General features: G+C 55.0%; 13 protein-coding genes across 13 annotated transcripts; 9 read left to right on the plus strand and 4 right to left on the minus strand.

Annotated features, from left to right (window-relative positions):
- Positions 1-19: 19 nt before the first annotated feature.
- Positions 20-628, minus strand: TMA22 (Tma22p; the record flags this gene model as incomplete). The annotated part of the gene is made up of 1 exon (XM_022610990.1): positions 20-628. The coding sequence occupies one exon, from the start codon at positions 626-628 to the stop codon at positions 20-22; it is 609 nt and encodes a 202-aa protein (XP_022467231.1).
- A 156-nt stretch (positions 629-784) lies between these two features.
- Positions 785-1,528, minus strand: SKI6 (exosome non-catalytic core subunit SKI6; the record flags this gene model as incomplete). The annotated part of the gene is made up of 1 exon (XM_022610991.1): positions 785-1,528. One exon carries the CDS (start codon positions 1,526-1,528, stop codon positions 785-787), a length of 744 nt encoding a protein of 247 aa, XP_022467232.1.
- Positions 1,529-1,669: 141 nt separating this feature from the next.
- GPI14 (glycosylphosphatidylinositol-alpha 1,4 mannosyltransferase I) lies at positions 1,670-2,899 on the minus strand (the record flags this gene model as incomplete). The annotated part of the gene is made up of 1 exon (XM_022610992.1): positions 1,670-2,899. One exon carries the CDS (start codon positions 2,897-2,899, stop codon positions 1,670-1,672), a length of 1,230 nt encoding a protein of 409 aa, XP_022467233.1.
- Positions 2,900-3,020: 121 nt separating this feature from the next.
- Positions 3,021-3,230, plus strand: KNAG0M01370 (uncharacterized protein; the record flags this gene model as incomplete). Its single annotated transcript, XM_022610993.1, has 1 exon — positions 3,021-3,230. One exon carries the CDS (start codon positions 3,021-3,023, stop codon positions 3,228-3,230), a length of 210 nt encoding a protein of 69 aa, XP_022467234.1.
- CAL4 (Cal4p) lies at positions 3,227-3,943 on the plus strand (the record flags this gene model as incomplete). The annotated part of the gene is made up of 1 exon (XM_022610994.1): positions 3,227-3,943. One exon carries the CDS (start codon positions 3,227-3,229, stop codon positions 3,941-3,943), a length of 717 nt encoding a protein of 238 aa, XP_022467235.1.
- Positions 3,944-4,081: 138 nt separating this feature from the next.
- Positions 4,082-4,360, plus strand: SPC1 (signal peptidase complex subunit SPC1; the record flags this gene model as incomplete). Its single annotated transcript, XM_022610995.1, has 1 exon — positions 4,082-4,360. One exon carries the CDS (start codon positions 4,082-4,084, stop codon positions 4,358-4,360), a length of 279 nt encoding a protein of 92 aa, XP_022467236.1.
- Positions 4,361-4,437: 77 nt separating this feature from the next.
- On the minus strand, positions 4,438-5,442 carry MHO1 (Mho1p; the record flags this gene model as incomplete). Its single annotated transcript, XM_022610997.1, has 1 exon — positions 4,438-5,442. The coding sequence occupies one exon, from the start codon at positions 5,440-5,442 to the stop codon at positions 4,438-4,440; it is 1,005 nt and encodes a 334-aa protein (XP_022467237.1).
- A 543-nt stretch (positions 5,443-5,985) lies between these two features.
- On the plus strand, positions 5,986-7,398 carry CRH1 (transglycosylase; the record flags this gene model as incomplete). Its single annotated transcript, XM_022610998.1, has 1 exon — positions 5,986-7,398. The coding sequence occupies one exon, from the start codon at positions 5,986-5,988 to the stop codon at positions 7,396-7,398; it is 1,413 nt and encodes a 470-aa protein (XP_022467238.1).
- Positions 7,399-7,556: 158 nt separating this feature from the next.
- RPC17 (DNA-directed RNA polymerase III subunit RPC17) lies at positions 7,557-8,039 on the plus strand (the record flags this gene model as incomplete). The annotated part of the gene is made up of 1 exon (XM_022610999.1): positions 7,557-8,039. The coding sequence occupies one exon, from the start codon at positions 7,557-7,559 to the stop codon at positions 8,037-8,039; it is 483 nt and encodes a 160-aa protein (XP_022467239.1).
- A 147-nt stretch (positions 8,040-8,186) lies between these two features.
- On the plus strand, positions 8,187-10,343 carry VTC4 (Vtc4p; the record flags this gene model as incomplete). The annotated part of the gene is made up of 1 exon (XM_022611000.1): positions 8,187-10,343. The coding sequence occupies one exon, from the start codon at positions 8,187-8,189 to the stop codon at positions 10,341-10,343; it is 2,157 nt and encodes a 718-aa protein (XP_022467240.1).
- Positions 10,344-10,542: 199 nt separating this feature from the next.
- Positions 10,543-12,702, plus strand: RRM3 (DNA helicase; the record flags this gene model as incomplete). The annotated part of the gene is made up of 1 exon (XM_022611001.1): positions 10,543-12,702. One exon carries the CDS (start codon positions 10,543-10,545, stop codon positions 12,700-12,702), a length of 2,160 nt encoding a protein of 719 aa, XP_022467241.1.
- A 299-nt stretch (positions 12,703-13,001) lies between these two features.
- SLT2 (mitogen-activated serine/threonine-protein kinase SLT2) lies at positions 13,002-14,441 on the plus strand (the record flags this gene model as incomplete). The annotated part of the gene is made up of 1 exon (XM_022611002.1): positions 13,002-14,441. The coding sequence occupies one exon, from the start codon at positions 13,002-13,004 to the stop codon at positions 14,439-14,441; it is 1,440 nt and encodes a 479-aa protein (XP_022467242.1).
- Positions 14,442-14,658: 217 nt separating this feature from the next.
- On the plus strand, positions 14,659-15,546 carry YHI9 (Yhi9p; the record flags this gene model as incomplete). Its single annotated transcript, XM_022611003.1, has 1 exon — positions 14,659-15,546. The coding sequence occupies one exon, from the start codon at positions 14,659-14,661 to the stop codon at positions 15,544-15,546; it is 888 nt and encodes a 295-aa protein (XP_022467243.1).
- Between the last annotated feature and the right edge of the window lie 46 nt (positions 15,547-15,592).

Below are 15,592 nucleotides of genomic sequence, written 5' to 3' on the forward strand. Positions count from 1 at the left end.
TACAAGGCGGAGCGGGTTGCTACTTGCCCTCGGGCGTCGCCGTTGTTGGTTTCTTCTTCTTCTTTGCTGCGTCAATGGTCTCGACTTTGACGTTGTCCAGGCCCTTCTCCTTCAGCAACTGGTGTATATACGCCTCCACTTGTTCCATGACGTCCCCCTGGATGATAACTTCTTCCTTCTTCTCAACGTTCTTCGCGACGGAACACCCAGTGGCGAACTTCGAGGCGAACGTCTTGGCTAGTTTCTTCATGTCGATCTCAAACACCTCGAGCCCAGAGATCGCAACAATCGATTTCCGCTTCGTACGTGCCTCCCGCTTGATAACAACCTTCGAGGCAAGCTTCTTTTGCAACTCCCGTTGCTCCCTGTTCTCCTCCCTCGTTTGCAACTTCAGCAGGTCCTTCTCCAGCTTTCCCTCCCGCTCCTCACCAATACTGGACTCCGCGAGCTTCGCCCCAACGGCCCCGACATCAGCATCCTCTGCACCGTACAGTTTAGCGTACACCTCCGGATGGTTCTCTTGCAACCACACTTTGCACCGCTTCAATTTCCCGGAAAACTCGCAGTATTCCGGTGGGTACGAACACACCTCGCAATACACAACGTCTCTCAAAACAGCACTGCTCATCACGGTAGTCGCAGTCCCAATGGCAATCGCCGTAGTAGCACCCGGTAAGTACTGCAAAGTGTCACTAAATAGCGATGTCGATGCATTGGAAAAATTTTCAGTGATATTAAAGAGACGCTATGTATAACGCACACAGCTTGGGGAGGAAGGGTGTATTCATTGCTTGCCCGCGAGGTTGTCGATGCGGTTCTTGGCGTGCTTGCGCAGTTCCTGGTCCATGAGGTCTCTGATCCTGTGGGCGCCCGCGATGCCGATTGCAAGGACGTTTTCCATGCGGTCGAGCGGGATCTTGTCCTCGACGACCATGAGCGAGAGTTTCTCCGTCTTGCCCACGACGCCCAGCGTCACCGTGCTCACCGCAGTCTCCTCGAGGGAGTTGCAGTCAAGCAAAGGTGTCTGGTCGTGCAATCCAACTGAGACACCGGCAACGTAGTCCCACATGGCGACCCCGGCGTCGACTAAAGCGAGCGTGATCCCGTTGATCATCGCTCCAAGCACACCGCCATCTTGCTCCAACACATGCAGTTCCACATCAATCGCTGTGCGTGGGTACAAATGCAGCAGACACGCCTTCTCGAACGTGCGCCGCAGCGAAGTCTGGATCTCCAGCACACGCCTCTCGTTCCGGTGCGACGTCCTGCTGCGCTCGAACTTCGAGAACTTGGTGACGTTCACGGATACCCGCAGAGTCGCACGCTGCCCGTCCAGTTGCCCGCGCGACGCGGGCTCCCCTGGACCACGCACAAGCGTCACCACTTTGTTGTTCCCTTGCTCTAAGTACGACGACCCGTCCGCAGAGTGCGCGTGCGTGCTGATCGACGCCTGGAACCGCCGCAGCTCGTTCCACCGCCGGCCGTCCAACCGCAGCCCCTCGGGCGAGTACACTTCCAGTCTCGACATCGTTCTCAATGCAGCTTCGTGGGGGGTTGTCTCAGCAGTTGTAGTGGTAGTAGTAGTAGTAACCGTCTTCTTGTTCTTGATAAAATTTTCCAACTGTGCGATGAGTAGCAGACGGTGACGGTGAAGGTGACGCTGTCTGGTTCAATTGGGCCCCTCGGCGATGTCCTGGACACACTGTGCGACGATGTAGACGTTGGCGAGGAAAAACGCTGCCGCGGCGGCGAACAGTCCAGGGTAGAACACGTTTGAACCGAGGAATTCAAGCTGGTACGCCTCGTAGAGCCAAATTGCTTGTGTTCCCGCCCACGCGAGCAACATCGGGCATCCTTGCGCCCACCAGCGGAGTCTTGTGTCCGCCAAGTAGAACGGTAGCAACGTCAGGTACCATATGAAGTACTGCGACGTGCAGACTTTATTGAACGCGACAAAGGCGACCGTCTGAACGAACTGCACGCTCATGAGCAGTCTGAACTGTGCTTGAGCAGTGGCCTTGACACGGTACTGTAGAACCATGGGTCCCACAAGTGTCACGAGGGCCTGTGGTAAGAATGCGAGCCGTGTCGCCCAAGGTGCTGGCCCCAATTGGGCGGAGTCGAAGTAGAGCAGGACGTTCCACAGGGAGAAGTTGTGGCGGTGGTCTAACCGCACGACGTGATACAGTAATGCCTCGTCGAGGAATTGTTGTCCGTACAGCGCGTACATCCACGCTGTCAGTGCGACGAGCACCCCAGCACAACAACAACCCACAGTGAACAGTGTGCGGAACGGGGCACGGGACCTGGAGAGGATGAACACTGCCCAGGGCCCAGCGTACACTATGGGGTACATCTTGACGTGGATCGCCAGTCCGAGTAACAACCCTGCCGTAGCGTGGGACCCCCGCACGAGACAGTACATCGCTCCGAGGATGAGCACGCAGAGGACCGGTTCTGCGTTCCCGCGGGTACTGATAGTGATGACCATTGGGTTGAGTAACCATAACGCCGTAAGAACCAGTCTTCGGCGTTCCGAGCAACGGGTCTCCGGGTACGCTCTGCGGAGGATCAGGTAGATCAGCAGGCCTGTGACGATGTCCGCGAGCATGAAGACGAGTTTCGTCGCGTGGAACCAGTGGCATTGCCAATTGATCAACGCGACCCAGCTGAGCAAAGGTGTGTACCGGTACGTGTCCCTCTCGTAGGGAGATCCACCATTGTACACGAACCCAGCAGCGTCGTGGAACACGTTGTAGTCGACGTCAGTGTACTTCAGAGTGAAGTGAGCGTCCTGGTACAGTCCGTAGCAGAAGAAGGCGACCCGTGCTGCGACACCAATTGCAGCGAGCCACACAAACGCACGACTGACACCGTGTGATGCACTTGTAGGGACCATCAGCGGCTTCGTATCGTTGTGGTTGTGGTTGTAATTGTAGTAGTAGTAGTAATAGGTTGTTTATAAGAAGCGCTATTTAAGACTCACAGTTCATTGAAACGAAGAACAACGGACTGTAACGATGAGCAGTGGTAGTGGTGGTAGTAGCAGTACTAGCAGTGGTACTACGGAGGTGCTGTCGTACGAGGAGATTGCAGAGTGTATCAGCAGTGGCAGCAAGCCCCGGAACATCGTTGCCGTACCAAACGTTGTGTTGGACGCAACACTAGCTAGTAAGAGTGCACTACCGCGGAGACCGAAACCCTGGGAGCACAAGCAGGTACAAGAATGAGTCTCGAGATGAGGGACGTCGTGCCGCTGCTTCTGAACGTGTCGCACTACGTCACTGATTTAGTGTACGTGCTGTACTACCTGGATAATATGCAGATGGAGGGGGGCAACACAGCGACACTTGCAGCAAAGCGCACTGACCTGCTTCACCGCGTGGTCCAATTCAGGGACGCGTTGCGTGAGAGGCTCCCCCCCGCGGAGGAGCAAGACGGTGACACCGTCTCTGCGAGACGAAACGTACTTGCTATGTGTCGAATCCTGTTGCTCGACGACCAGTTACAGCAGTCCGTGCGCGACACAAACGTGCTGTGTCTACAGCTACTCTCCCAGAACGAAGAACGAGGCGGTAGCAGCAGCAGCAACGGCAGACTCGCCCAGCAGTTGCAGAACTGCCAACTCGGCCTGTTCAACCTGGTGCAGTTCATCGAGAACTGCACGCACCACCAAGAACAAGAACAAGAACAAGAACCCACAATTGCGTCCCCCGCAGTTGGGACCGCACTACGCGAGGACCTCTCTGCCAGCTGGCAGGTCCAAACAGACCTGTTGAACTGCCTCGTGTTCGACCTCATCGCGAAGTGCCCCGCCATCAGGACCCGTTACGCGGCATCAGTGCGCTGCACCACCGCAGAACAGCAAACCCCGGAACAGTTCGCCGCGTTCCTGCACTGGCTGAAACAAGAAGAAGTCCTCGCAGGCGTCCCGCAGTTGTAGCCACTACCCAACCTTCTACCTCGTATACACCGTATACACACGATACATTATATAATAATCACGAATTGAATAATCGACTTCCACCAAGACGTTGGATCTTCAGTTGGGCAAGAAGGAACCCAATTAGCACACTACAGAATGTCTGATGTGTTCCGCGAGCTGAACGGGAAACTGCTGTTCCCCGTGGACTACCCTTCGCAGACGCTGCTGGCGAAGAGGCACAAGTTGCTCGTCGTGATCGGCGCGCTCGTGTCCGGTGTCGTCGGTGTAGCAACACAGTCGATACTCCAGATGGGCGTCTGTTACCTGTGCTTCGTGTTCGTTGCGCTGTTGCTTGTGCTGCCGGCGTGGAAGTCATACCGCGTGCACAACCTCGAGTGGGTCCAGCCGCAAGCGGTCGCCGTCGACCTCAAGTGAAATGACAGGTGGTGATACAGGTGGGTGGATATGTAAGTGATGTAAGGACTGTATATAGAGTAATGTGTGCTTTGTCCCTAGACGCTGGGCAGTTTGATGTATGCGGACGCGTAACTGACGCTGCTCTGCGTTATGTCTTGGACTTTACTGCTCTGCGCGTACTTGACCCACTCCCAGTGCGGAGCACCCCCACGGTGTTGCTGCAATGCCAGTAGGAGCACACACAGCGGGTTCCTCCCACAGACGGTGTTCCCCGTGATGGCGAGGTACTCCGTCCACTTATCCAGGTCGTTGCTCTCCAGAACGTGCATAGCACCGCGGTCGAGCAACTCGACGGACTGCCAGATCGGCAGACGGTGGTGTGCCAGCTTGCTGCGCGCAGTGAGCTCCTCGACCTCGGTCTCCTCCGCCAGAGCCGTAGTGAGCTCCTCCTGGGAGCCCACGTACCCTGTGTACTCGAACCTTCGCCCCCAGTGGCAGAAGTCGCTGCTCACAACGACGATGGCCCGCTGCGAGGCCAACTGTTCCGCAAGAACCGCCGCGAGCGAGGCGTACTTCTCCCGGGACGCATGCGAGACCATGATGGGGACGACTTGCGCACCCCTGGCCCCCGAGGACAACCCTCGCTGCTCCAGTAGACACCTCAGCGCAGGGTACTGCATCTCGAGCGAGTGTTCCGCAAGGTCCACCGCCTCACTCATCCTCTTGAAGGGACCGCCGCCTTGTACCAGAGACTCACAGTACTCTGTGTCCACTGGGAGTGGCCCCAGTGGTGTATCCAACTCGCTGTACCCAGACACAAGGAACGTATCCTTGAAGTACGCATGGTGCGATGGTCCCAACACAAACACGCGGAGGTGTGATGACCCTGGGCACGACGTGTCCAGCGACTCGTACGCGGGCCACAGAACACTGCTGCAGTACTTGTACCCTGCGTGGGGAGCCACTACGACTCGAGCACCGGCCCTAGGGCCCTGCCCGCGGTGCTTGAACACTGTGTCCCGTAACTGGCCACCATCGGACGGGTACCACGACCCAGCGTGTGTGGCACGTCTCCGAGACGTCTCCTCCAGTCTACTCATCGTCGTGGCGTTGCTGCGGTGTGGGTATGGTGGATGACTAGTGGAAGAGGGGTGTTATGGCACCTTTTTATACGGGATGCAGGGGGCGGAGGGGGGAAGTGACAAGTGGGGGCAGAGGGAGTCCCAGTCTTGTCCTGTGCTGTCGCTCTGGAGGTGGTGCTGTTGGTGTGGGTGTGTTGCAGTCGGGAGGTGGGTGGGTGAGTGTCACTGTTGCTGTAGCCGTCCCGTGAAACACCCGACTCCGCCGACCGCACCCATCCCAGACCATCCCAGGCCATCAGCCGGCGCTAGTTGGCCATCAACGGACCCCAATGGACCACCACCAGCCGACCCACGACCCACGACCCGCGAGACGACGCCAGACGCGAAATGCGCAGTGGCTGCGACTTCCTCTTTGCGTTAATTATAGAAACAACCAGCAACGGAGGGACGCCAGCCACGTTGGCGATGGCGACGGCGGTGTCGCTGGCAGGTATATAAGCGGCGGCTGGGGGGGATGTGACCGGTGCGGTGTGCTACTGCTCCAGTCCCCAACTCACCAAGATGGTTTCATTCACGTCACGCAACAAATGGGTCCAAGCGGCCGCGCTGACTCTGCTGGTCTCTGCTGGTTCTGTTGCTGCGGAGACTTGCAACCCGCTCACGTCTACTACGCAGTGTCCAGCCGATAAGGCTCTCGCTGGGTCCATCAGTGAGCAGTTCTCCGAGGGTGCCTCGAAATGGTTCCAGGACACCGGGATGCCAGGGAACATCTCTTACGGTTCAGACGGTGGTGCGACTCTCACGATGCAGAAGCAGGGGGACAACCCTGCGCTGCTGTCCAGTTTCTACATCATGTACGGGAAGGTAGAAGTGACGATGCGTGCTGGTGCAGGGCAGGGGATTGTCTCGTCTTTCTTCCTACAGAGTGACGATCTCGATGAGATCGACTTGGAGTGGATAGGCGGTGACGGGACCCAGTTCCAGAGCAATTACTACTCGAAGGGGGACGTCACAACGTATGACCGTGGCGAGTTCCACGGCGTCTCGTCCCCACAGACCACTTTCCACACGTACACTATCGACTGGGCCCGGGACAAGACAGTTTGGTCCCTCGACGGTGTCCCCGTGAGGACACTCACGAACGACACGAGCGAGGGGTACCCGCAGTCGCCGATGTATATTAGGTTGGGGATCTGGGCAGGCGGTGACCCTACTAACCAACCGGGCACGATAGAATGGGCAGGTGGACTCACGGACTTCACGCAGGCTCCTTTCTCCATGGACGTCTCGAAGATCGTCGTCGCGGATTACTCCTCGGGGGACGAGTACGTGTATGGGGACAAGTCGGGGACTTGGCAGTCCATCCAGGCGAAGAATGGTGCGGTTTACGCTAGGTATAGCGAGGCACAGGAAGAATTTGCACAATTGGCCGCGGGTGGGAGCATCGAGCACTCGTCTACGATCCAACAGTCGTCAACGAGCAAAGCGAGTTCGACGAGTGTGACGAGTTCAACGAGCAAGGTAACTTCGACAAGCAAGGCAACCTCGAGTGTGCACTCATCTGCTGCTCCAACTTCAACCTCGACTTCAACATCCCCAAAGTCAAGTGCCCACACTTCCAGTGTCGTGTCTACCAAGTCTACTAAGAAGTCCAGTACTCCCGTATCTACCAAGAAGTCCACTACAACGACGCCCAGCTCGAGACGCACCTCCACGCTGACGCCGACGACATCGGACACGGCCCCCGCTGAACAGCGTGCTGTGTCCTCAGCGACGTCTGAGACGCCCACAAGCTCATCTGCAAGCTCATCTGCAAGCTCATCTGCAAGCTCACCTGCGACTTCATCTACAACCTCCGCCTCCTCCACGGCAAGCGTCCGGGCATCCACTGGCGGCGCCGCCCCCATCATTGCATCCACACCCGCCTGGCAGATGCTCGCAGCAGCAGCAGTCGCCGCAGCGGCCCTCGTGTAATTCACTACATACGACATCTTACTAGGTACTAAGTACTGAAACTCTTCAAGTCATCGATTACTGCAATTTTTATAACGTCTTGAGCGTCTCACACACTGTTAAGATCAGTTTCACTAGTACACTGGGCACACCGCATTGGGGCACACCGCACACACGCAATGAGGATACTGGACCCCCGCGATGCGTTCCTCGCAGACTACGAAGTGTTACAGTTTCTGACACAACTACAACGGAAACACAAGTGGGACCCAGCTGGTGTCGACACCCAACAGCAGCAGCAGCAGCAGTTCCGTCGTGGCGTGTACCACAACCCGCCGCTGGAGGCTATCACTCGGGATACAGTGGCGTACCTCTCCCAGAACCGCAACGTCGTGGCCGTGCCAGGTGACGGTGACGGTGACGAAACGGCGCAGACTGCAAAGAGCGGGATCACAAGGCTCACGGATGCCACGTTTAGCGAATTGATGCGGGAATTGAACAGTTACGAACTGTTGAAAGTGGAGAAGTTACAGATCGTGAATCAGTTGCCCACGAATATGGTGCACCTGTTTGCGCTCGTCGAAGAATGCGACGCCCGATTCTCAGAGGAACAGATCGATGCAATGCTTGCGACCGTGGCACGGTACACGCAAGCATCGTAGCGGGTACAGCAGTCTTCCCCCGGCAATGGCACCACACACACGTGGGGGGTCTTTCAACTGATAAGCAGTATATATAATATAATATAACATATAACATGGAACATGGCACGAGACTCTTTACACTTTCTACAAAGCACAAAACGGGCGATGAAGTTCGGGGAGACGCTGAGCAGGTCGCTGATCAGGCAGTACAGTTACTACTACATAGCGTACGATGATTTGAAGCACGACTTGGAGGACAAGCTGGAGCAACACGACGACCGGTGGGATGGGACCCTCGAGACGGAATTCCTTGAGAAGTTAGAGGTGGAGTTGGACAAAGTGTACACGTTCTGCAAAGTGAAGCACGGGGAGGTTGTGCGGCGGGTGAAGGACGTGCAGGAGGAGGTGCAGCGGACGGTTGCGTTGCTGGACTCGAGCACGCCTCCGACGGAGGTCGATTTCGAGGTCCTGGAGGAGGAACTCAGCGATATCATCGCTGATATACACGACATGGCGAAGTTCTCGAGGCTCAATTACTCTGGGTTCCAGAAGATCATCAAGAAACACGACAAGAAGACCGGGTTCGTGTTGAAACCCGTGTTCCAAGTGCGGCTGGACGCAAAACCTTTCTTCAAGGAGAACTACGATGAACTTGTAGTCAAGATATCCCAACTGTACGATTTCGTCAGGACTTCGGGGAAACCGATCAAGGGGGACTCCGCCGCAGGTGGGAAACAACAGAACTTCGTCAGACAGACCACGAAATACTGGGTCCACCCGGATAACATCACAGAGTTGAAACTGATCATCTTGAAACACTTGCCCGTGCTTGTGTTCAACACGAACAAAGAGTTCGAGAGAGAGGACTCGGCGATCACCTCGATCTACTTTGACAACGACTCGCTCGACTTGTATTACGGAAGACTCAGGAAGGATGAAGGTGCCGAGGCACATAGACTCAGATGGTACGGTGGGATGGGTACAGATACCATCTTTGTCGAGAGGAAGACCCACAGGGAGGACTGGACTGGGGAGAAGTCAGTGAAGGCGCGGTTCGCCCTCAAGGAGAAACACGTTAACGCGTTCCTCAGGGGCGAGTACACCGTCGAACAAGTGTTCCAAAAGATGCGCAAGGAGGGGAAGAAGTCCGCCAAGGAGATCGAGTCCCTCGAGGCGCTCGCGACGGAGATCCAGTATGTTATGCTCACAAAGAGACTCAGACCAGTCGTTAGGTCCTTCTACAACAGAACTGCGTTCCAACTCCCAGGAGACGCTAGGGTCAGAATCTCTCTCGACACGGAACTGACCATGGTCAGAGAGGATAACTTTGACGGTAAGAACCGCACTCACGGCAACTGGAGACGCACGGATATCGGTGTCGACTGGCCCTTCAACCAAGTGGAGGACGGCGATATATGCAGGTTCCCCTACGCGGTGCTCGAGGTCAAATTGCAAACTCAGCTAGGTCAGGAACCACCAGAGTGGGTCAGAGAACTCGTCGGGTCACACCTCGTGGAACCCGTCCCGAAGTTCTCCAAGTTCATCCATGGGGTGGCCACTTTGCTCAACGACAAAGTAGAGTCCATTCCTTACTGGCTGCCACAGATGGACGTAGACATTAGGAAACCACAGATCCAAACGCAAATCGATATCACGAGACCAGCTAGATCCGACGACGAAGCGGAAGACGGAGACGACGACGTTGATGATGATGACGACGCTGCGCTCGTCGCAGCCATGACCCATGCCCCGGGGAACTCGCTGGATATCGAGGAAGGTGGCTACGGGTCCATTGTACCAGCTCCATCTACACAGCAGCATTTGCCCAGTGCCAACGCCGCGTACTACCGCGGGAAGATCACACGTGCGTCGAACAGCATCTCCAGGAAGTACTACCAGACGGCGGCGTTCTTCGACCACTACTTCAACGGAGACCAGATCTCAAAAGTACCAAGGGACACGGTCTTCGACACACAAGTGGTTGCCCCCCATGGCAAGTCGATCTGTGTGCCCGTTCGTGTGGAACCCAAAGTCTACTTCGCCACGGAGAGGACTTTCCTCTCCTGGCTCACGATCGCCATCGTGCTCGGCGGGGTGTCGACGACACTGGTCACGTACGGCACACGCACGTCAATGGTCGCGTCCGTCGGGTTCTTCATCACGTCACTCGTCACCATCGTCCACACAACTGTGGTCTACGCCCGCAGAGTCGTCAACATCAGAATGAAGAGGGCCGTCGACTACGAGGATAAGTTCGGACCAAAACTGATCTGCGGGTGCCTCTTCCTCGCCGTCCTCTTCTCATTCTTCTGCAACTACTGATTGGTGCCCGCGTGGCACTGCCCAGCTGGGAAGGACTGCTCCATTCACAGGTCATCGCGGCACGCACATCATCGCGTGTTTGTTTACATATTTGAACAGTATATATTTATATCAAGTTGATTCCTCGATGCGTTGAAGAAGTAACACAGCTGTTGGCATCCTCTCACCCTCTCGCCCTCATACACACACTCCCGTACCAATGCAAAGAAGTAAGCCCTTTGGTGCCAATGGTAGTTCTCAGAAACCGAGACAGAAGAGCATTTGCACGTTCTTTTCTAGCGCGAAGAGTCCCGGTGCCAATGGTATTAGTCGCGCGTCGCCCCAGGTTCAGTCTGGCTCTGCCAAGGATCCCATCACTCTGAATGGACCTGTCCCGAAGCTGGTACGGACCTCTTCCTCGGCGCTGTTCTCGTACAGCCAAGGGTCATTTGACGAGGAGAACAGAGACGAAGAGTTGAAGCGGTTGGTGACCGTTCCGCAATTGAACAATTTCAAGAGAACCGCGTCGAGTCTGTCCAGACAGCCCAGTTTCCCCCGGTCAAACTCGTCTCTGTCGGCATCGTCAGCGGCGTCCCCAACAAAGATTGAAAGACGGGTCGTGCAATTGGAGGACGAGCAATTCAGAGAGGTCACTAACGTTACCACTGGCCGCAGGCAATTGTCCTTCACAAGTACTCAAATGGATAACGTCCCGGCCACCTCTACTCAGCTGTCACAGCCCATGGTTTCTCTACCGGAGAAGAGACCCCTGAGCGGTGGGCTCAACTTAAGCAACGCGAAGAGGCTGAAACCGATCACCAATAACCGCGGAGGTGCGAAACACGCAAATGGCACATCAGGATCCTTGCAGGGAGCAAAGAATGATCAGCCCATGGTCAGACTTACTCGAGAACAAGAGTACGTAGTGGAATTGATCGTCAAGAGGCGGATGAACGTTTTCTACACTGGTTCTGCTGGGACTGGGAAATCAGTGATACTGAGGAACATTGTGTCCAAGTTGAGCAAGCTTTACGGTGAAGAATGTGTCGCTGTGACCGCTTCGACTGGTCTCGCGGCGGCGACCATCGGCGGTGTCACTTTGCATAAGTGGTCCAGCATTGGGATTGGGAACAGGCCGCTGGACGTGTACGTCAAGAAACTGACCCGTCAGAGGGAGTCCCTCATGGTGTGGCGGAAAACCAAAGTTCTCATCGTCGATGAGGTGTCCATGATCGACGGTAACTTTCTAACCAAGTTGGAATTCATCGCAAGGGCGCTTAGAAGGAATGAGAGGCCCTTTGGAGGGATCCAGCTTGTGTTCACTGGTGATTTCTTCCAGCTGCCACCGGTGACGAAGCGGGACGCACAGGTCGTGTCGCAGTTCTGCTTCGAGACGGAGGCGTGGAGACGGTGCATCGAGAAGACGATCCTGCTTAAAAAAGTGTTCAGACAGCAAGACGATGAGCTGATCGATATCTTGAATAGTATACGGTTTGGCGAGATCGAGAAGGACATGACAAGAGCGATCAGGAGTCTCGAGCGCGAGGTCAAGTACGAGGACGGGATCATGCCCACGGAGATCTACGCGACTCGTCGCGAAGTGGAATCCTCGAACGCAAGACAGTTACACAATCTTCCCGGTAGCACGTACAAGTACGACGCGGAGGACGTCGCTCCGCGGGAAATGATGCCGATGCTGGACTCTGTTGTGATGGCGGAGAAAGTGCTTGTGTTGAAGGAGGACGCACAGGTGATGATGTTGAAGAACAGACCGGACGTCGACTTGGTCAACGGGACTTTGGGGAAAGTGCTCTTCTTCACCACTGAACGGCTCTCGCGTAAGTTCATCGAGATGTTCAAAACGATCGACGAGGACACAGTGTTGGATATGCGGATTGTGAGCCAGGCGATAGCGAAACGGCAGATCCACGAATCTCAGGGGTTCCAGCAGGCACTGCAGCAGCGGCCCCTCTCACGGTACCAGCGTCTGCAGACGATGATCAACCACGCGATGAACGAGAGCCCAAGCGAGCGGGTGTACCCGTTCGTGAGGTGGTCCACGGGGAAAAGCAAGCGGTACCACGAGCTTGTGCTCCCGGATGTCTTTGCCGTGGACCTCCCAGGAAACCACACTGGGCTGCAACGGACGCAGTTGCCCGTGATGCTGTGCTGGGCACTCTCGATCCACAAGGCGCAGGGCCAAACGATACCACGGTTGAAGGTCGACCTCAGAAATATCTTCGAGGCGGGGCAAGTCTACGTCGCACTCTCCAGAGCCGTCTCCAGAGACAGCATCCAGGTCACGAACTTCAACCCGAGCAAGATCCGTGCCAACGAGAAGGTGAAACAGTTCTACCGGAACCTCGAGACCGTCAACTGAATAAGAAAGCCCCCTCAAGCTCCACTGAAGGGTCCAGTTCGCTGGCCCGTCGCCCTGTTCGCCGTTGCAAACTGCACTCATCGACGACACTTGGCACTAAATGAGATCCGGATGCTTTCTATTTTTAGCGGGGCTTAAAAAATCGTCCACTTTATGCGTTTCTCCCATATTTAAGAAGGTTGGGTTGTCAAAGTTCACCTGGTGGGAGAGTGTACTAGGTGGGAAGTTTACAAGTGATCCCTGTTAGATTGCTTGCGACGGGAAAGCAAGGAGTGCTGTTTGCAAGTGCGCTGGGAAAAATGGACGAGAACGTGGAGAGACACACTTTTAAAGTGTTCAACCAGGATTTCACTGTCGACAGGAGGTTCCAGCTGATTAAAGAGATTGGGCATGGTGCGTACGGTATTGTGTGCTCTGCGCGGTTTTCTGAGGCTGTGGAGGACACGACGGTGGCGATCAAGAAGGTGACGAACGTGTTTTTGAAGACGCTGCTATGTAAGAGGTCGCTGCGGGAACTGAAGCTGCTGAGACACTTCAGGGGCCACAAGAACATTACTTGTTTGTACGACACGGATGTGGTGTTCTATCCGGATGGGAGTTTCAACGGGTTGTATCTGTACGAGGAGCTGATGGAGTGTGACATGCACCAGATCATCAAGTCGAATCAGCACTTGACCGATGCACACTACCAGTCATTCATATACCAGATCCTGTGTGGGTTGAAATACATCCACTCCGCCGATGTGCTGCACCGTGATTTGAAACCGGGGAACCTGCTCGTCAACGCGGACTGCCAGTTGAAGATCTGCGATTTTGGTCTCGCAAGAGGGTACTCTGAAAACCCAGTCCAAAATAACCAGTTCCTCACCGAGTATGTGGCAACGAGATGGTACAGGGCACCGGAGATCATGCTGAGCTACCAGGGATACACCAAGGCGATCGATGTCTGGTCTACAGGTTGCATTCTCGCGGAATTCCTTGGGGGGAAACCCATATTCAAGGGTAAAGATTACGTGAACCAGTTGAACCGAATATTACAAGTGCTGGGGACGCCGCCGGACGAAACTTTGAAACGTATTGGATCGAAAAACGTACAAGACTATATTCACCAGTTGGGGTTTATACCTAAGATACCCTTCTCGTCGCTGTACCCAGAGGCGAACCCGCAAGCATTGGACCTTCTGGAGAAGATGTTGACGTTTGATCCACAGGAGAGAATCACGGTGGATGAGGCCCTGGAACACCCGTACTTGTCGATATGGCACGACCCAGCGGATGAACCGGTATGTTCCGAAAAATTCGAGTTCAGTTTTGAAGCGGTTAACGACTTGGACGAGTTGAAACAGATGGTGATTAACGAAGTTCAGGATTTCAGATTATTTGTGAGACAACCGCTGCTCGAGGAAGAAGAAGAACAGCAGAGGCAAGAAGATGAGATGATAGACCAACAGCAACAACAAGAGCAGCAGCAGCAGCAGCAGCAACAGCAGCAACAAATCCCGATCGATGCGAACATGAAGCCTGGTGGCAATCCGTCAGCGTCTCTATCCGCATTTGGGATCCTCTCAGAAAATCTCCCCTTGCATAACGAGGACGACTATCCTCCTCGACCACAAGAAAACCTACTGGAGACACCCATGGGGTTGGGAGCCTCCAACGGTTTGCCATCGGACCTGGATAACGACTTCCTCGACCTGGAAAAGGAATTGGAATTTGGCCTCGACAGGAACTACCAGTAATTCTGAACGGGGCAGGGTACGCCTTGAATCCCGTGTAAGTAGTAGTACGAGATTTGTAAATTTTATCATTACTCTCACGAATGACTAATCCTTCGAGTTTTAATTAATACGCGTATATAGAAAGAGTGCATCCGGATGGACAGACCTGTGGCTTCTTCTTCTCGTTACTCGCCTTTTGTTGCACGGGGAAGAGAAGCAACACACATCCGAGGTTCCAATGTCTCGTCACTTACCTTTCAAACAAGTGGACGTCTTCACAACTGTCCCCTACAAGGGCAACCCTGTCGCCGTGATCAATTGCATGGGGATCGATGAATCTGAAGTCACGAAGGAACAGTTACAATCTGTCGCCAATTGGACCAACTTATCGGAAACAACTTTCCTGTTCAAGCCCACCGATGGCAAGAGCGACTACAAGTTGCGCATTTTCACTCCAGTGAGTGAGCTACCCTTTGCTGGCCACCCGACCGTCGGATCATGTAAAGCGTTCCTCGAGTTTACAAACCAGAGCGAGTCACAGGAAACCAGGACTTTCCACCAGCAGTGCGGTGTTGGTAGTGTCGAGTTGACCGTCTCCCCGGGGAAGATCTCCTTCAAAGCAGCGCAGACTGCAATTGAGGAGCTCGACGATGCCGTTGTGGCCCAGTACGAAGCTGCGCTGGGTATCAGTACTGTGGCTAAACCCAAGTTGCTGAGAGTCGGGCCCAATTGGGTCGTCCTTCTAACAGATGACGCCCAAGCCTGCTACAATGCCAACCCTGATTTCGCGAAGTTGGCAGAGATTGACGCCTCACACGGTCACTCTGGGGTCATCCTCGGCGGGGCCAAGGGTGACGGGGAGCACAGCTACGAGATGAGGGCATTTGCACCATCGCTAAACGTCAAGGAGGACCCAGTATGTGGGTCCGGTGCGTTATCATTCATCAGATACTTGCAAGAACTGAACGGCTACTCTGAACCGACGGAGATTAGCATCAGCCAAGGTGGTAGACTGGGCCGGAATGGCCAAATCAGCGGCCTCATTAAAACCAAATCTGGTACCACTACCACTTACCACATTGGTGGAGACGCTGTGACTGCCATTGAGGGCCAGATACTGCTGTAAAGGGTCGTGCGTGGTCCCTTCCCTTAATGTGTGTAACCTTCATAGA

Source organism: Huiozyma naganishii, chromosome 13, assembly GCF_000348985.1.
Source record: "Huiozyma naganishii CBS 8797 chromosome 13, complete genome".
Lineage (NCBI taxonomy): Eukaryota > Fungi > Ascomycota > Saccharomycetes > Saccharomycetales > Saccharomycetaceae > Huiozyma > Huiozyma naganishii.